The sequence below is a fragment of the Tupaia chinensis genome, unplaced genomic scaffold, assembly GCF_000334495.1.
Source record: "Tupaia chinensis unplaced genomic scaffold, TupChi_1.0 Scaffold000674_1, whole genome shotgun sequence".
Classification (NCBI taxonomy): Eukaryota; Metazoa; Chordata; class Mammalia; order Scandentia; family Tupaiidae; genus Tupaia; species Tupaia belangeri.
The window spans coordinates 1,180,472-1,200,912 of NW_006160197.1; the positions used below are offsets into that span (position 1 = coordinate 1,180,472).

Below are 20,441 nucleotides of genomic sequence, written 5' to 3' on the forward strand. Positions count from 1 at the left end.
AGGGAAAGACTTGGAGACAGAAACCATAGGATATAAAGACAGTCAAGAGACACACACCTTAGAGAAAAAGCATACTCATGAGAATATGAAAGAAACTGCAATTCAGACAGAAGACCTCATTATTTCCGAAGGCCCAAAGGAGCCGCCGCCAGACCTTAAACCAAAACCAAACTTGAGGACAGGACATCAGGTTCCCAGTTCTGCAGGTTCGCCTGATAGTGCTGTGGCTAATCCTCTGAGAACTGTTCCTAGAATGGCTAGAGACACTGGTACAGTTCCTTTTGCACCAAATTTGGAAGACATAAACAATATTTTGGAGTCAAAATTTAAATCTCGGGGTTCAAATCCCCAGGCCAAACCAAGTTCTTTTTTCTTACAAATGCAGAAGAGAGCATCAGGTCACTATGTGACATCTGCCGCTGCCAAGAGTGTCCACACTGCCCCTAATCTTATTCCAAAGGAACCGACACATGCAGAGGTAGAAAGGGATCTGCAACTCCCGCCAGAGCAGCCTCTTTCTCCCTTAAGTAAAACAACTCACCTTCCTCTCCCACATCCCATTAAAAGTACCGGTGATGACATCATCAGTCAGAAGCCTGTGGAAACCTCTCCTCCTCCCACAGCTCCAAAACCTGTGCCTCTTCCTACTAGTCAGGTAGCAGCACTAAACCTGAAGACTTTGAAAACTTTCGGTGCCCCACGACCTTTCTCCAGTTCTGCTCCTTCGCCATTTGCCCTTGCTGTAGTGAAAAGGTCACAGTCTTTCAGTAAAACACGTACTGAGACATCCAGGGATGGTGCACCTGTCCAGCCTCTGAGTGACACAGAAAAAGGGAACACTCATTCTGTAAATACATCAGTGGACATCCCACAGCTTGGTGTGACTGATCAGGTAAACGTTACCTTTTTAAAAATAAGTATTTGGAGCTGAACGATAGCACACATTGCTTAATGCTACATTTTGGCAAACTAAGCCCACATGGGAAGCCCAGGTTCAGTTTTGCTCTATCTTAAATACTGAGCATGGTGGCACAAGCTTGTAATCCAAGCTACGCAGGAAGCTGAGGCAAGAGTATTACAACATAGTGAGACAGCGTCTAAAAAAATTAATTGGTCTCTATCGAGGTTCTTCAGATGAAGGTTAACAAGCATGATGGTAGGTTTGCCTGTTACCTAATTTTGAATTCACAATAATCTGATATCAAGCTGTTTTAAAGAAAAGAGAGTGGTAATATATAGAATCTGATTACTCTGAGAATTATTTAAATACTTTCAATATTACTATATGGTTCCATTATATAATTGTATAATTAGCAAATGTTTTAAAGTTTCTATGTTCATGTATTTGTATAGTTTAGTTTACAGTTATATTTCATTTAACTTCTCTTAATTTGTTTTTTAACTTTTCTGGATGGCCTGGTTTATTTCCTTCTCCAATTTCATAGTAATATATAATGTAATAATTTTGTAGTAATATATAATCAAAACGAACAGTTTTAATTGTGTGGAAGCATAAGCAATGTCAAAAACTACATAAAAATAACCAAGTATCTCTCACTCATACATTTTCCATCATGCATATTCAACCTTAGCTTATTAAACAGTTTTACATATAAATATTTTACATTGAAAGTAGAATTTTAAAAATATAATGCTCTTAATTTTCCATTTTGTTAATGCTATATCAGATTTTCTAGTTATACTGACCAAAACATCAACTAATCATTATCTAAACTTAATAATTTATAAAAAAGGAATATTGTTCTTTTGACAAAAGGATAACGAAAGACCAAATATAAAGATATTTTTACAAATATCTATATCATATATAATAGCTACAGTTCTTGAAATGTGACAGCATTTATACTGTGAGACTAAATTAAGACTTAACATATATAGAAGATTATTGGTTTATACAACTTTGATATTTCTTATAAAAATTTTTTTTTATTTTAAAGGGGGGGTTGTTGTTGACATAGTGTTTGGTCAATAAAGTGTATGTTTTTCTGGGTTTAGATATATAGACAGGGCGAGGTTCGCATTATAAATGGTGATACTTCACATGAAATTTTAAAGAAATACTTTGTATACTTTTACTCTGATAATGTATAAAGAATACTTTCATATTTGTGTGACAGTTCCAGAAGTATTTTATGCTACTTTTTCAAACATTCCTAGAGTAAGAAAACCATTAACCATATTGCCAAGTAAAATTTTTCCTTAATTTAAAACAGATAGTTTGAAGACTATTCACTCACACATTTTACATGTATGTTTATTATTTTGATATAGTATTAGGGAGAGATGTATGATAGAGAGATTAATTATTGGGAACAAAGCCTATTTTTTTTTCTTGGAATAGAATACCACTTCTAAACAATGGAAGATTTAGATCGTACAGCTTTTGAATCATTGCCTGAGCCCTGTTTAGCTCATTTTTTTTGTAAAGATATTTCTTTGGCAGTTTGAAAAAGACATTTTCCAGAATTCTTGATAACATTTGCCAGATAAATCATTTATTTCTCTCCTAAAAAGTATTATTTAATTTTTGATTCTTTAGTTTGGAATTTCTTTATTTTTAATCTCAGGGGAAAGGTAAAGAAAACATAGTCAGCACTTAGTCTTTGTGAAACAGAAACACAAAATAAGCTATTAATAGCATAATTACTCGTATTTATTTATTAGAAGAAATACTGTATTCAACCAAATTGAAGTTGCTAATATTTAACAGTCTTCACATTCAAAAAATAGTAATTTTACAACCGAATACATTGGAACTATGAAAATGGGTTATTTTTCAGTTTGTGGCATTCTTTTCAATTATTAATTTGACTCTTCTGGCCTACTCCGTGTATTGGCAAAATCAGCTTTATTTGGCTCAAGCATAGTAATGTCACTGCTGTGTTCATGAAACAAAGAGAGGTACCACATTTATTCCTTAGCTTCCTGAGGGGGAATGATGAAGTCCTTATCTTCCAATTTGACTATGGAAACATTTGTGGGTGAGAAAATAGAGCTGTGTCTAAAACACCAACATAGCAAATGCGATGTTTAATAAACTACTGCTGGTGAAATTTGTGAAAAAATAGCCCATTCTTCTCTTGGTAGTCATATAAATATTTCATATTCATTTTTATAGGGAAATAACTCTGCACATAATAAACAGAATCCCCAGATACCACCTCCAACCGACTGCCCATCACTTACCCTTAAGAGACAAAGTTCTTTAACATTCCAAAGCTCTGACCCAGAGCAGCTCCGACAGACTTTGCTGACTGCAATCCGTTCTGGAGAGGCTGCTGCCAAATTGAAAAGGGTAAGTTTTCTTTATTATATGGATGGCAGTGGGTTTATCTTCAACATTGTTCAACTAATACTTAAGAGCAGTTTTTCTTTCTAGCATTTAAATCTGCATAGGGCTCCAGAAGTTACTTTTTTAATGTTAGGGGTCACTTTTGAAGTATAAGCTGAAAGAGTCCAGAGTTTTACACATACTAAAAAATATGTCAGGTCTATTTTCCACAACACGGGCCAGATGAAGAACATGAATTTCTTTCATTGTTGCATAACTATAAATAGCAAATGCCCTAGGCTCTTATTTTAAGAAATTATGTTAGCACAGCAGGAAATATTCTTTTGAAAATATCTCCCTATCCCAGAAAGGTGAGCTAATGCTAGGAACCTGGAAGTTTTCAGTCACAGCCCCCTCAGTCATCAGTTACTACCACAAGTGGGATTTAGGAAAAAGTTTTAATGGTTAAACCAAAAACACAGAGAAAATCTAGAGAATTTAGATAAGAATTAACGCAGAAATTTGAGTCTTCCCAACACCTTGCCAAAGTTGTCTAGAGCCTCCTTACTATGGTATAGGAGAGGGTCTGGAGAGAAGGTATGTTTCTTCTAGGGGCAAACTCCAAGCAAGTGTTGCAGAGAATTCTTTTCACCTGGGTTTTCTCCTTCTGTCCGCTTCATCCCCTGAAAGAGAATGAAAGCACAGAGTGAAGCTCTGAGCAAGGCATCATGAGGTAGATTTCCTAGAGGTGTCCTCTCCCTAAAACTCTTTCCTTTTAAAGTTTTTGTTTGTTTGATTTTGTTTTTGTTTGTTTTTGCTCTTGGGCATGTGCACTGACCAGAGAGAGACAGAGAGGGAAAGTGAGAAATCACTCCCCCAAGGTGATCGACATACCGCAGCCCCTTCTCCTCCCTCCTCTTCTTGGGATTTTGAGCATGCACACACACACACACACACACACACACACACACACACACACACCTAATGTGTTTTCCAAGCTGTTAGGTCCAGGACTCAAGCTATGCAGTCAGCCATGCGGGGTCCACCATGCCATTGGTTGGCCTGTCTCTTTCTTATTCTTCCCTTAATCCTGGGTGGTACCCCCTCAATATTCAAGATAAGAAAAAGCTCATATTTTATTGACTCCTTCAGTACTCTATCTTGTCAATTCCTTCTTTAGTCTTTTTTTTTTTTTTAAGAGAGATTTTTGCTATCGTGCATGTATGCTCACTGGAGAGACAGAGAGGCAGAAAGAGACAAATCACCCCCCTCCCCCCACCCGCCGCCCAAGGGGAATGGCAACACTACAATCCCTTCTCCTCCATCCTCCTATTATGCGCACATGTCCGGAATGAGTGATAAGCCACTGGGTCTGGGACTTGAACCGCGGTCGACTATGTGGGAGTCCAGCAACATAACCATTACACCATCTGTTGGTCTCTCTTCTCTAATCAGTTTAGAAGCCATTTAGAAATGATTAAGAAGACTTGAGCCAAACACTGAGCTCAACAGAAATTAAATCTGCAAAAGAACAGGAATACTGCAAAGAGAAAAAGAGGGGAAAGGCATCAGATCTCTCAGCTACATCAACATTGTGCAGACCTGACTGCTCCACCCCTTTTCCTCAGTGTGTTTGTTTGAGCCATGAGTAACAGGCATTCTTCTCCCAGAGGATTTGGCATTCCGGTATGGGCAAACATGGAGATGGGGCAAAATACTGGATGCTATTAGGAGTAGAGGAAACAGGGAAAATTTTATGGATTAAGTTTGATTTTTGTTGATTATTTGTTGAGTCTGCATGTAGGTGTCAGGCAGCAAAAAAATTTAGCATAGTATTGAATATTTCAGAGGGCATGATAAATTCAAATTTTTAGGCAGGGTTACCCAGGTTAATAAATTGTAAATCCTCACAAATTTTTTAAAAATTTTTGATGTTGTAAATCAAGGATGAGTTTTAAAAGTTTCAAACCAGCCACTACTAGTTTCTCAGTTCAATAAATTTAACAACTTTTTTTCTTTTTTAGTTTTTGAGATGGGACACATACACTCACCAGAGAGAGAAAGTGAGAAATCGCCCTCTACAGGGGCAATGGCCACACCACAATACTTTCTTGTTCATACTCTTCTCGGAAGTCTGGACATGCACACATACATGCTCCCTGTGGGGATTTTCCAGCTACCAGGTTCAGGACCCAAACTATAGTCAGCCATGTGAGATCCAGTGTCTTAAACTCCACACTATTTGCTGGTCCAATTTGACAATATTTTCAAAAATTATTCTAGATACTGGGGATATAAAAATGAACAAAATGAAGCCTGTGCCTTTTATGCATTTATAGCTTGGGCCTGAGAAACTGATAGATCATGTACATAGGAAAACCAAGTAAACTATACAGAAACTGATTGCCATGTCTTTGTGCTAAGCCAATGAAGATACTAGTTTCAATGAACTAATTGCAGAAAACTATGCATTCAGTTGGAAGTACCTTTTAGACCAACAGCACTGTGCAGACCAGCGGCTATATACCTAGTGTGTAATAAACCTGATTCGGCAGTCCTTTCACATAGCAAACTCTCATTTTTTTCCCAAAATAAGCTGAGAGTCAACACAGAAAGTAGGCCCTAAATGATAATCCTATAATTATATCTTGCTTAAAACTCAATTACTTTAGGTTCTATTGAGTCTAAAATTGTTTCTCTTTCAGTAGGTGGCAGTTGATAGCTCTGAGGCTATATTATACCAGTTCCAAATATTTTTAATGAAAATTCTCTATATAATCTGTTTTATTTCAGTAATAAATGGTCATAGGATCTATCCACTGAAGTTCACAATATTCATACCTTATGACCAATATTTTCACTTCTAGTTACAGACCGTAAAAAAACATGTTTTCATGTACCCAGTCTCATATGTAAAAATGTTCATGGGGTATCATTTGTGATAACTTTAAATAAACATAATCTGAATATCCAAAGTAGAAGAATAAAAAGCAGTATATTCAAAGAATAAGCTATCATACAGCAATAAAATAGACAAAATACAATGAAACTCAGCAATGTAAATAGAAATACACAAAACTACATATGTGTAAAGTTTGACAGTGTCTAGAACTTATTTATATTATACAATGATGCAAACATAAGTGTTATTTTATTTAAATTTACCAGAAAGCATGAGCATCTGCCAAAGAGAGAGAGAGAGAGAGAGAGAGAAAGCAAGCAAGGAAGTGCCCCACGTGAGGAGTGCCCGCACCTCTATCCCCTCTTCTCTGTCTCTCGCTCCTTTTCGAATGCACACATGTACCTGGCATGGTTTTCAAGTTGCCCAGTCTAGAATTTGAACTACTGGACATCTGGCTGCCTTAACTACCATGCCACAGGGTGGACCCCAGCAGTTACTATAAAAGCAAGGAAATATTTATAAAAATCATGATAGTAGATACTTCTAAAAGAGAAGAAAAGAGGTCATTGAGTGCTTATTAGAGTAGGACACACACATAATTTAAGGGAGAACCAAAACACTAAGTAATCAAGAGAAATGTTATTTTAATGCAATATACTTAAAATATCCAAATTTATGCAAAAATCTATGATAAAATATCAGAATTTTAAATAAAGACTAGATCAGCTTGGGACCAGGAAGTCTTTTTTTCTTGGCCTGGGTGGTGGACTGTACCCATGTTGTTTGCTTTCATAGGGCTGTTTGTTTATGCTTAGTGCCTTTTTCTGTTCATATATTCTGTTAACTTTGCAAAAGTTATTAATTAGGCTCTTCGGGCTTTGTGATCTTTGCTTAAGTCCCATGTTTCTGTCCAATACTGAAAAGTTCTTCTAGTTTCTTATAAATTCTATAATTTCTTTTATAGAACAACAATTCTACTTAACTATTTTATAGAACAATAATTTTATAGAATAATAATTGCCAAATAAAATCTCCAGTGATTTTGCCAGATTTAGATTGCTCATTCAAAAGTTGGCTATGTATTTACCTGTATCCTGGCACCAAAATGTTCAGTTTAACTCCAGGTACCAACCTGTCTTATGGCTCTGGTTCATACTGTGAGCAATGGACCTTCATTATAATGGTTGGTTCCTATCGGAACAATTATCTAGCTGATTGCCCTAGAGTAAAGGTAATCATGAACATGCACATTTCTTCACATTTTTGAAGGCTTTTTTATATCTCAGACCCACTCAAATCCCACGTAGTCACAAAAATAAGTCTTTTTTTTTTTAAAGAATTATTGTATTTAACTTTAATTATTTTAATTTGGCCAGAGAGGAAGAGAGAAAAAGAGAGAGAGAGAGAGAAAGTAAGAAAGCAAGCCACCAGGTCCAGGACTCAAACCATGCTCAGCCATGTGGGAATCTACCGCCCTTAACCACCACACCACCTACCAGCCCCCAAATTAGTCTTGTCTTTATTACAAAGCATTACTAAATACAATTCAATATTTTACAAGTTATGTAATACTAATGTTTACATGTGTAAATTAGCAAATCATTTACAGAAAAACCAGCAAATTAAGTCCATTATTTTTGGTCCCTGCTGACACAGAGCTTCTTTGGCTGCTTTCAGTACTTGATGGTATCTAAGTTACGAGAAATCAGGCATTACACTATTACAAAGAGAATATAGGTTTGTAAGGTAGACTGAGAATAAACTGGTGAATGATAACTGACACTTGATGTTAAGTATTTCCTCAGAATGTAACATTTATCTTTGTCTAGGTAGAAGGCTAGAGCAAGGAAAAAACTCAGTGAATCACCCAGAATCTTGTGGATTTTTCTGTTTATTTCATTGGACGACTGCTTTTTATTCATATTCCCTTGGTTTGAATTTGAACAACCACAAGGTTTCAGGTTGTAAGCCGCGCACCTCTATCCCCTCTTCTCTGTCTCTCGCTCCTTTTCGAATGCACACATGTACCTGGCATGGTTTTCAAGTTGCCCAGTCTAGAATTTGAACTACTGGACATCTGGCTGCCTTAACTACCATGCCACAGGGTGGACCCCAGCAGTTACTATAAAAGCAAGGAAATATTTATAAAAATCATGATAGTAGATACTTCTAAAAGAGAAGAAAAGAGGTCATTGAGTGCTTATTAGAGTAGGACACACACATAATTTAAGGGAGAACCAAAACACTAAGTAATCAAGAGAAATGTTATTTTAATGCAATATACTTAAAATATCCAAATTTATGCAAAAATCTATGATAAAATATCAGAATTTTAAATAAAGACTAGATCAGCTTGGGACCAGGAAGTCTTTTTTTCTTGGCCTGGGTGGTGGACTGTACCCATGTTGTTTGCTTTCATAGGGCTGTTTGTTTATGCTTAGTGCCTTTTTCTGTTCATATATTCTGTTAACTTTGCAAAAGTTATTAATTAGGCTCTTCGGGCTTTGTGATCTTTGCTTAAGTCCCATGTTTCTGTCCAATACTGAAAAGTTCTTCTAGTTTCTTATAAATTCTATAATTTCTTTTATAGAACAACAATTCTACTTAACTATTTTATAGAACAATAATTTTATAGAATAATAATTGCCAAATAAAATCTCCAGTGATTTTGCCAGATTTAGATTGCTCATTCAAAAGTTGGCTATGTATTTACCTGTATCCTGGCACCAAAATGTTCAGTTTAACTCCAGGTACCAACCTGTCTTATGGCTCTGGTTCATACTGTGAGCAATGGACCTTCATTATAATGGTTGGTTCCTATCGGAACAATTATCTAGCTGATTGCCCTAGAGTAAAGGTAATCATGAACATGCACATTTCTTCACATTTTTGAAGGCTTTTTTATATCTCAGACCCACTCAAATCCCACGTAGTCACAAAAATAAGTCTTTTTTTTTTTAAAGAATTATTGTATTTAACTTTAATTATTTTAATTTGGCCAGAGAGGAAGAGAGAAAAAGAGAGAGAGAGAGAGAAAGTAAGAAAGCAAGCCACCAGGTCCAGGACTCAAACCATGCTCAGCCATGTGGGAATCTACCGCCCTTAACCACCACACCACCTACCAGCCCCCAAATTAGTCTTGTCTTTATTACAAAGCATTACTAAATACAATTCAATATTTTACAAGTTATGTAATACTAATGTTTACATGTGTAAATTAGCAAATCATTTACAGAAAAACCAGCAAATTAAGTCCATTATTTTTGGTCCCTGCTGACACAGAGCTTCTTTGGCTGCTTTCAGTACTTGATGGTATCTAAGTTACGAGAAATCAGGCATTACACTATTACAAAGAGAATATAGGTTTGTAAGGTAGACTGAGAATAAACTGGTGAATGATAACTGACACTTGATGTTAAGTATTTCCTCAGAATGTAACATTTATCTTTGTCTAGGTAGAAGGCTAGAGCAAGGAAAAAACTCAGTGAATCACCCAGAATCTTGTGGATTTTTCTGTTTATTTCATTGGACGACTGCTTTTTATTCATATTCCCTTGGTTTGAATTTGAACAACCACAAGGTTTCAGGTTGTAAGCTCCTTTCCTATGTTTTTTTTTTGTTTGTTTGTTTTGTTTTTTGGAGAGGTTTTTGCTATAGGGCACGTGCGCTCGCCAGACAGACAGAGAGAGACATAGAGACAGAAAGCGAGAAATCACCCCCCAGAGGGGATGGCCATGCCACAATCCCTTCTCCTCCATTCTCCTCTCGGGATCTTGGGCATGCACGCACATGCACCTGGCGTGAGTTTAAGCCACCGGGTCCGGCACTCGAACCGCGGTCAACTACGTGGGAGTCCAGCGACATAGCCATTACACTAACTGCTGGTCCCTCCTATGTTTTTAAAGTTGATAGAAAATGTCATGCTTTTAGAGTTCCTTATGGAAAAAAAGAAAGTTATGTGACTATTCTTGAAAATTCCTTTAACTTGAAGGTTAGATTGTAATTTAAGAGATATTCACATATATACATTCTTAGAGTTTTTTTTTAAGAGGTTTTTGCCAAAGGGCACATGCACTTGGCCAAAAGAGAGCAAGACAGTGAGAGGGAAAGAAAGAAATCACACCCCCCCACCACCACCACCACCAAGGGATATGACCATGCTATAATCCCTTCCCCACATTCTCCTCCTAGGACCTTGGGCATGCATGCACATGTGCCCAGCATAATTTTCAAGCCACCAGTTCCAGGGCCTTGAACTGTGGTCAGCTATGTGGGAGTCCAGTGATGTAACTACTATGCCATCTGCTGGTCCCCTAGATGTTTTTAAAAGTATCTTTACTACTGGAACCAGCAGATGGCATAATGGCTATATTGCTGGACTCCCATGTAGTCAACTGTGGTTTGAGTCTCGGACTCAGTGGCTTAAACGCATGCCGGGTGCATGTGCATACATGCATGCCCAAGATCCGGAGAGGAGAATGGAGAAGGAATTGTGGTGGGTCCTCCTTGGGGGGGGGGGGACTGTGTTTTCTCACTTTTGGTCTCTCTGTCTATTTCTGTCTTTTTTGGCTAGTGCACTCGCCTTATAGCAAAAACCTCTCCAAAAAAACAAGTAACTTTATTACAAGTGTAATACATTAATTGTTTTTTAAAGTGAAGCAATATTTTACTTAATAAATGTTTGTAAAATGTCACCTCAGGACAAGCAGATGGCGTGGTGGTTAAGGGCACTGGACTCCCATGTGGCCAACCGTGGTTTGAGTCCCAAACCTGGTAACTCTGTTTCTCTCCTTCCCTCTGTCTGTCTCTGTCCCATTCTGGTCAAATTAAAAAATAGATAAATAAATAAAATAATTATTTAAAAGGAAAAAAGGTCACCTCAAGCCATTCAAGAAATATTCATTGAGCACTACACTGTGGCAGATACTAAAATAAACATTGTTATAAAGTGACATTAAAGTAGACAAGTTTTCTTTCCTCAGAATTATAGAGTAGTATTCTAATATTTTATCTTTTGTTTTTGTTTTTGCTTTTGGAGAGGTTTCTGTTATAGAGCGTTTGTGCTTGCCAGAAAGAGAGAAACAGAGAGACAGAAAGTGAGAAATCACCCCTCCCAGGGGGGGTGGCCATGCCACAATCTCCTCTCCTCCATTCTCTTCTCAAGATCTGCACATGTGCCTGGTGCGAATTTAAGCCACTGGGTCCAGGACTCGAACCGTAATTAACTACATGAGAGTTCAGCAACATAGCCATTATGCCATCTACTGGTTTCAATATTTTGTCATGTTTAAATGTTTAGTAAACATATTTCTAAATATCAAAGCAAATTCCACTTTTCTCTAAAACAAACCACTCTTCATAGAGCTCTGTGTAACCTTCAAGGCTGCTGTTGTAGGGTATAAACTACAAACTGCAAATCACTCATAAGCATATACCTCTTGTATGTTTTCTATCTTATTACATCTGTGTCTCTGCTATCCTATTCTAATACTACATTGTATTTGACTATATGAATGTCACATAGCTTATTCGTTCCTTGTTGGTGGACATTTAACTGGATAAGATATACGGAGCTACAATGGGTATTTTGTACTTGTGGACATTTGGAATCCTAAGTATTATTTTCCAGTGTTTGTGTGTGTGTGTGTGTGTGTAGGAAAACCATTTTTTAAATAAGTTTTATTACTTATGTATTTATGTGGTACAGTGGGGTTTTTAAATATGTGTATATAATGTGTAATGAACAATAAAGAAGTCCATCATCTCAACTATATGGCATGACTTTGTGTTGGGAACATATAAAGTCTTTTCTTCCAGCTATTTTGAAGTATTTAGTAGATTATCATCAACTATAGTTACTTTACTGTGCTGTACTGCTACTCTTTGAGTCATTCCACTTACCTATTTATAGTCTTGCATCTGTTTAACAAGTTCCCCAGTTTCCTCCACCACCCTCCCCTTCCCCACCTCCAGTACCCATCATTTCCCTGTCCACTTCTATGCAGCTGGATCTTTTAGCTTCTGGTAATGAGTGTGAACCTAGACTGTTTGTCTTTCAGAGCCTAGCTTATTTCATTTAGCATTATTTTCTCCATGGATTTCATTCCTCTTTTTATGGCTGAATAATGTTCCATTACCTACATATACTACATCTTCTCTATCCATTATCAGTTTGTGGGTTCTTAGAGTGCATATCTTAGATTATAGGACTGATCTTCACTTAGTAAAAGGCAACAAATGAAGGACATAAAAAAATCCAAATGAAATTTTTCCAACTTCACTTTTAATATTCAATAACTCACTTTGTTGAAAAGCAGGATCTGTGGCTTTTTATACCTCAGCTCTCCTTGCGTAAGAAGATGATAGCGTAGGGATCTAACTTGGTCAAATTATGATATAAAGATAAACTGTTCTTAAGATATCTTTATTATATTTTAATATTTCAAAATATTGTAAGTATTTAGTATTTAGGATGCAGATGATTTTTCTTTACATTCTTTTAAAGCTGGGATTTTGTGCTATTTAGCACATTTATGTTTTGGTGTTTTTATTCACTTACAGCAGACGGAAGACGTTGTCATAAATTTTTGAAACTTTTAGTTACTGAAAAACAAGCAATTCTCTTTTTTGGTCTGGAATTGTTTTGGCATAACAGTCACAGATTTGATTTGACTTTCTTTTAGCCTTCCATGTGCAAGTATTTTAAAAACCGAAGGCATTTTTGTTTGTTCGCTTGTTTGTTTTTGTTTTAAATGAGGAGCCACTGGGAGAGCATCTTAAGTTAACACCTACCATCAATACAAAGATTACAAAATGCATTGCTTTGTGAAATCCACTTTGTTTTTCTACCTTCCCCAAAGACACTTGTGGGGAACCAGAGTGAATCTGGCTAAAACGGCTCTTGAACAGCTTGGCCTGCAGTCTGTCTGTGCTCCTGTCCTTCCTGTTGATTTGGTAATTTTGTAAAGACTAAGATGTGTTAATGGATCATTTAACTTGTTTGTTGTGGGAATAACAACCTTCTCATTTTTAATGTCGTGCCAGAGTGAACATTTATTCTTGATAATTTGTAATTTATTGACTAGATAAATACAAAATGTTAGTATTTACAGTCAAGAAGCTAAAATGCCATTATTGCTGAAAATTGATTAGACAGCTGTCCTATTGTAAATTGATGGGTGCAAAGTGTATTTCTTTCTCTTAGGTCACTGTTCCTTCAAATACAATATCTGTGAACGGAAGGTCAAGACTCAGCCAGCCCGTGTCCTCTGATGTCCAGGATGGCCATTAAATGTCCTGCCATACTGCACGTCACCACTTCCACTTCACAGACCCACTGCATACTAACGGAGAATGTATATTCAGATGTACACTAATATATTGTCTATTAAAGTATAAGAAGTTGTGTTACGGCATTTAATGCCAAAATAAATATCAGAATGTATAATTTAATATAATTTTGGGGGGGTGTCTTTTTCTGCCTTAAAAGCTGAATATGCTGCCTCAGAATTTTTAAAAAAAGGTAAAAATTACTTCTTTTTTTTTTTCAAATGGAAAATAATCCTTTATTAACTTCACCTATTTCTGGATACATTCTCTACAATGGTGACTTAGACAAAAGTATAAAAATTTATAGACTTATTTTGTGTCATGAACAGCTAGGTAAACATAGATCTATTTGTTGCCTCAATATTACAGTTTAATTGGAAACATTTATAAGTTAAAAGTCTATTTCGTGCTGAGAGAATAAGCTAGAAAGCTAGTGATGTCAAGTATATTCAGTTCAACAATTATTTTTGATGATGAATCAGTAAGATTTATTTTTGCATTCTTTATGTAATTACAAATCACTGTCAAATTTATGGAACTCTCCTAGTATGTTAATATTTTATTAACATGGAACACATGGTTTTTTTAATCTTTAGGTTTTAAATTGCACAAGGGGAATTGAAATATTTTTTGTATATTATTATGTCATTATCATTACACAGATATGGGTTTTATGTGCCAGAAGCCTTAAAAATCTTCCTGTGAAAATGTTGATATTTGTGAGTAATCTCACATCTGATATGTAGAGAGGAATAGGTGTTAGTTTATGTCCATATTGGAAGACATTAAAGACTATTTGAAAAGTCCAGAAATCCTGGTTTTAATTAAAGTTAAATGATAACATAGTCATTATGCAGTTCAGATGCTAATATTCTAAATAATAATATATATTTACATTCAAGCTAAAACTTCTAAGCAAAGCAGTGCCTACTTTGCTGGCTTATATCTATTTTGGGATCTAGAGCTTGTTGGTGTTCTTTCTCTGCTTTAAATACTGTATTGCTCCCTTATTCTAAACGCTTTGTTCCAACAAGCTGATGTTAAGTTGGTTTTCACTAAAACTACTGTGATACCTGCCTCTTTGGAAAATGCGTTAATTTTTTTTTTCCTGTTTAATAAAGCTAAGTTATGTATTTGCGGTGCTTTTGTAACAGTGTGGTTTATTAACCAGCCTATTTGTGTCATCTTGCCCAAAGAACACGTTTCTATCAGCCAGTGAACAAACAAGTAGCAGTAAGATCTACCATTTGTCAGGGCTCCCTAACTGATTTCACAGAAATTATACGGATTGAAATACCCTCTCTTGTTCTTAGCATCCCACTTCCTTCTCCATTGTTATCATTTTGATATGGATTCCTATATAAATGTATTCATATCCATCATGTATCTACAGGTTTGTTTGGGGCTGTTAGGTTCTTGCTTTTTTATTTCATTTTATTTTGCTTTCTTTACATGAAAAGAGTCACACTCTAATACTATTTAGTAACTTTTACTCCAACGGTGTTTTGGAAGAGCTTTGCCTTTTGCAGTACAGATCTGTCACGTGTCAACTAAATGTTCTATTGCTTGTTTCTTGCTGTGGAATACACACAATGTTGATTGGAGTCAAGGCACTTGGGTTCGTAGGTCCGCTACTTAGGAGTCATGGGGCGCTGGGTGAATTTCTTCTCCATGCTCCATTTTGTCCTGTAGAACACTGATAATAGACCTACTTGGGGGTGGTTGTAAGGATTACATGAATTTTAAAAGTGGCGCACATTGTTTTTCTTTCTTTCCTTCCTTCCTTCTCCTCTTCTGTTTTCTCTCCTCTCCTCTCCTCTTCTATTTTCTCTCTCTCTCTTTCTCTCCCTCTCCCTCTCCTCTCAGCTTGTTGCCATTACACTGTTGAGCTGGGCCCAGAGTTCATTTTCTAAAGTTACCTATTTTTAATACTATACAAATGAGCAGGTATTACTTACTTAAACTACTTCTATTCTTCTGAGGGATGACCCTTCCTCTCATGTCGCTTCTACTAGATCTGCTTCGGTCAACAGGCACAGGCAACAACACCCACACAGATGCCTGATTTAAATTGATGAAATGAGACCAGTCTTGTCCTTAGACCTAAAATTGCTTATGCTCAAAACTGGAAGAGTCCCAATTGATACAATTTTTTGTCTAATACCAGATCAATTTCCTCTCCTTCTCCTTCTCCTTCTTCTTTTTTGTTTTTGTCACACATAGGATATTCTATTTGTCACTATTAAAAGTCTGAACTTTAAACAGATTCTTGGACTGGTGGTTCATATCCATCATCATCCAACTTTGGTGCATTCTTGGCTCATGACTTCCATCATCTTCTTCTGGATTTCACAGACCTGCTGATGCTGGGCAAAAGCAGTCTTCCATATCTAATTGTTGTATTTTTTTAGTAACCCAAAACAAAAGAGACAAAGCAAATAACCATCAGTAGTCTTGACACCAATATGAGCTTTAATCACGGTCTGCCATTTTTTGATCATGGAATACATTTTGTCATAAGTAAGATCCATGCCAAGAAAGTTAGGCAGTTTTTGCCCTGAACATCCTCAGTAATTAGTTTGAATTTCCTAAATGTGATTTCATCATTCTGCAGATCACCAAAGCTCATTTTGAACACATGACTCTTAAGGTCATTAGATGGAATTTTGGTTCCTTGTGTCCTGGTGACTAGTGTGCCCCCAATATTTTTTATATTGAGAATAGCAAGTGCTTAAACATCATGGCAATCTTTTTTTAGAAATAAATCAACCACTTTATTCTTGGTTCCCTTTATGCCACCATTTTTTAAGGTACGTATTCTTGCCAACTCCCATAGCACTACTCAGAGAACCAAAAGGGTGCCAGATCAATTTCTACCTACTACTGGTAGAGAAAATAAGTACAAAAGAGCTAAGAATCCAGCTCACTATTTTTATTACCTATGTTTTTTTTTAATTAAAAGTTTATTCTTTTCATGAGCAAGAGGGACAGAGACAGCACCCCCCAACAGGCTCCTGCTATTGTGGTCCACCTAGCTTTGCCAGCTAGAGAGCAGGGCGTAGACATGCCTGGAATACTCGGGGAGGTCTCCCAACATGAACCCACAATCTCTCCATGTGGGTCAGACTCACAGGTCCACGTTGTTTACTGCTGAGCCACTGTCCAGCTGCTGCTATCTTCTGATTTTGTTAAATGACTTGGAAAAAGAATTTCCAGTTGGATGTCACAATGAGAATTTCCATGGTCAGAGTGGTTTCTGAGATCATATTTTTAATGTAAAAATGACTCATAAATATTTGATGCTTTTGAGAGTATACAAGATTGTTACTCTCTGATCCACATTTGAAAGAAAATAGTTCTTGATATTGCTATTTTAAAAAGGTCCCATACCAGATAAGTCTCAGAATCCCACATTAATTTCTAGACTCTTTCCAATGACTAAGCTTAGCAAACAATGGTGAAGAAAGTGATGTTGAATTTCAAGGGACACCAGAATAGTATGCTACAACTTTTTCTGCAAATTTTTATCCTTGATACATCAGGCTTTTTGTATACATGTATTTTGTTTATGGCAAAAACCAAAAAAGCCACAATACACTCAACAGAATTTTTCTAATAGGTATTTTAAAAATTATGGAACGTTCTGGTAACTTATATAGAAGTGTGAGCATTTCTGCTTCATATATTGGGGAAATTACTTTGGAAGTTACTTTTCTTGGAGAAGAAAAAATGCTACCATTGCAAATAAATTTATAGTTTTCGGAACAAGTAACTTCTTTCCTACTGACCTCTGTGGTAGAGTATAATGATGAAAACAACTCTTAACCTTTCATGCAGTCTCACCTTTTAACGTACTTTGTAGTTCCTCTCCCTAAAGAAAAGGAGCCATTTACCCACCTGTAGAATGAGGGCAAAATGACACCATGCCAATTCTGACACCAAGCCTTGAAAGCCTGAATGTTTCTGCTGGCTTTTACTGTGCTTGAAATGTTGCAATGAAAAATGCTTTGGGTTAGCTAAATAGTACTAAGAAAAGAATGAGAGGTGCATGGAACAATGCTCCCAACTGAGGCCAGCCTAGATCATTCCATAGTCAGACCCCCAGACATGAGCAAGCCTAGCCAAAGTAGGTCAGATAGCACCCCCTACCCCTAACACCTCCAAAATAATCTACAGCTTGTCAGAAGCTCGTTGGGTTTGTCTGTTTCATAGGGTTGTCAGAATTGCTTAGTTAAATTTGAATTTCAGGGGACCAACAGACAGTGTAATGGTTACAATGCTAGACTCCCATGTAGTTGACCATGATTCAAGCCCTGGACCCAGCAGCTTGAAACTCATACTGGGCACATGTAAGTGCATGCCCAAAATCTCAAGAGGAGAAAGGATTGTGGAGCAGGGGGGGAGTGATTTCTTGCCTTCTGTCTCTCTGTTTTTCCAGCAAGTGCACATGCCCTATAACAAAAATTTCTTAAAAAAAAAATTGAATTTCAGGTAGAACTGAATTTTTTTGATGTAAACATGTACCATGCAATATTTGGATATCCTTATAGTTTTAAAAATTGTCTTAAATTCAAATTCAACTAGACATTCTGTATTTTTCTTTGCTAAGTTTAGCAATCTTAGTATTTCATTGACAGTCTGGAGGGTATAAAAAGAATCGAGAAGAAGCATCTGTCGTGTGAGATAAAGCAGAAGAGAGGAAGCCCAAGGCCACCTAGGAAACCAAGAGGTGGTATTATGGGAAAGAATCAGAGGCCCATCCTCTGTAATCTTCAACAGTTTACCTCAGAGATAGTTTACCATCAATGAATAGGGAAAGGTTCACCATGAAGAAACCCTTGTGGATGACTTCTGTTGGTGCTTTATAGACATACATAAGGCCTAAGAACTGAATACACTTAAATTCTGCTAATGCTCTCATTGACTTCAGTGTTAGCATGATCATAACAACCATTAAACCTAGGTGATGGGGATGTGGGTTGTAATTACAGAATTTTTAGCTGTTCTCTGTTTTTGAAAGTATAATTAAGTCAATAAGTGTATCTTTGAGACACTCCTATTAGAGCAACTAGTTATACCGTACACATGTTTGTAGAGAGATTTAATTTGTGACCATTTGTTCTCGTCCCACCAATTAAGGATGTGAGGCAGAAAGTAGGGCCACTGCTGAATGACGTTGAAACCCGTATGGGTTTGTGTCCTGGTCTACTTGGTCATACTGGGTACTCCTGCGATTCCGTATGGCTTCAGGACTTGGGAGAGGAGCTTGATGTAAAGAATCTGTCAAGGGTAACACTTTCTTGCTCAGGAAATAAACTTAAAAAAGAAAAAAGAATGTGGGAGTAGATGATGTGAAGCAAGTATCATTTTGGCAAAAGCAGCTTACTGTTAGCACTTTTTCCTGAAGAGTGGTTTTTTTTTTTTTAATTTTACTTATTTATTTAATTTTTTTTTGAGAGATTTTCGCTATAGGGCACGTGCGCTTGCCAGACAGACAGAGAGAGACATAGAGACAGAAAGCGAGAAATCACCCCCCAGGGGGATGGCCACGCCACAATCCCTTCTCCTCCATTCTCCTCTCGGGCTCTTGGGCATGCACATACACGCGCCTGGCGTGAGTTTTAAGCCACCGGGTCCAGGATGCGAATCACGATTGACTACATTGGAGTCCAGCGACATAGGCATTACGCTAACTGCTGGTTCCCCTAAAGCGTGTTTTGATTCCTTGTTAACTAAAAAATATTCCAACAGCTGACTGAACACAGTATTTAAGAGAGCATAGAGCAGTAAGGAAAGTAGAATGTGTTAAGTACTACCCAGGCATCACTCACTCCACTAGGCAACTTTTAGGTATGTTTTTTTCATCCTTCTTTACACATGAGGCTCAGAACTGCTAAACCTACCTATAGTGTGCTGGGGTTGAAGACTCGCATTTGATACCAATGGCTCTGTTTTTTCATCACTACACAGCACTGCTTATTCTAGACATAAGCATGCACTTTATCAAGTTTTGATCATTTCCCCTTGCAGTGAGTATCTTTTATAGATCACATACCTAAGCTTTATAACCCAATTTAAAATGTCCAAATCTGGAAAAAAAAAATAACAAAGTAACCTATTTCTCTAGATCAATTATTCTACCATTTTGAAACAACAGATGACTGATAATTCATATTAGGCATTGGGCCCCATCCCAAATAAACATTAATGGAACACCTCATAGAGTTTTATGAGGAACTTTAGAGGAATATGACTGCCCTTGAGGAATTTAGAATCAAAATCAGAAGAGGCACAAATGTAGAAATATGAATGAACATAATTCAATAGTGTATGAGATGTCTCACAATAACCTCTGGCAAATGTTAGAGGCTATGAAGATGTTATATAAAGGGGAGTAGTAATCTGGATTTCCCAGGATTGATGTACAGGGATTGGTAGGGTGAGGAGGAAAGATGTTTGCAGTTGAAAGTGTGAGTGAAGACTCTGAAGGAATTATGCATATGGTGAGTTTTGTTAACAGAGTGCACATTGTTCTGCAGTGGCAAGTTCGTTCCTGATTTAATGAACATGTACTGACCAATTTCTTTACACCAGCCACAGTGCTGGGTGATGAGGGAACAAAGGGAACTAAGACACAATTCTAGTCCTTCAAGAATTAGAGACTAGTGGTGGTTCATAAAATGTAGTCAAAGAAGACTACTTTTTTTATTTTTAGAAGATCTTTATGTAGTCTTGATGCTAGCTCATTATTAGGTACATGAGTTGCAGATATATCTTCTTAATGTTTCTAGCTTATTTCCTATTCTTTAAATTGCCTTTTAATGAAAATTCTTATTAAATTAATTGAATCTGTGCACAGATTCAAGACACATGCACTCACCAGAGAGACAGAAAAGAAACAAAAAAAAAAAAAAAACA

The 20,441-nt window shown here is 36.8% G+C and overlaps 1 protein-coding gene across 5 annotated transcripts in view; it reads left to right on the forward strand.

Moving 5' to 3' along the window:
- Positions 1 to 14,661, forward strand: part of COBLL1 (cordon-bleu WH2 repeat protein like 1) — a 181,945-nt gene extending 167,284 nt beyond the window's left edge. For all 5 annotated transcript variants that reach the window (XM_006160254.3, XM_006160257.3, XM_006160256.3 and 2 more), the window contains 3 exons: positions 1 to 892; positions 3,140 to 3,316; positions 13,399 to 14,661. In XM_006160254.3, coding sequence (XP_006160316.1) covers positions 1 to 892; positions 3,140 to 3,316; positions 13,399 to 13,485 — 1,156 coding nt within the window. In that variant the 3' untranslated portion in view covers positions 13,486 to 14,661. The remainder of the gene's footprint in view (positions 893 to 3,139; positions 3,317 to 13,398) is intronic.
- The last annotated feature ends 5,780 nt before the right edge of the window (positions 14,662 to 20,441 follow it).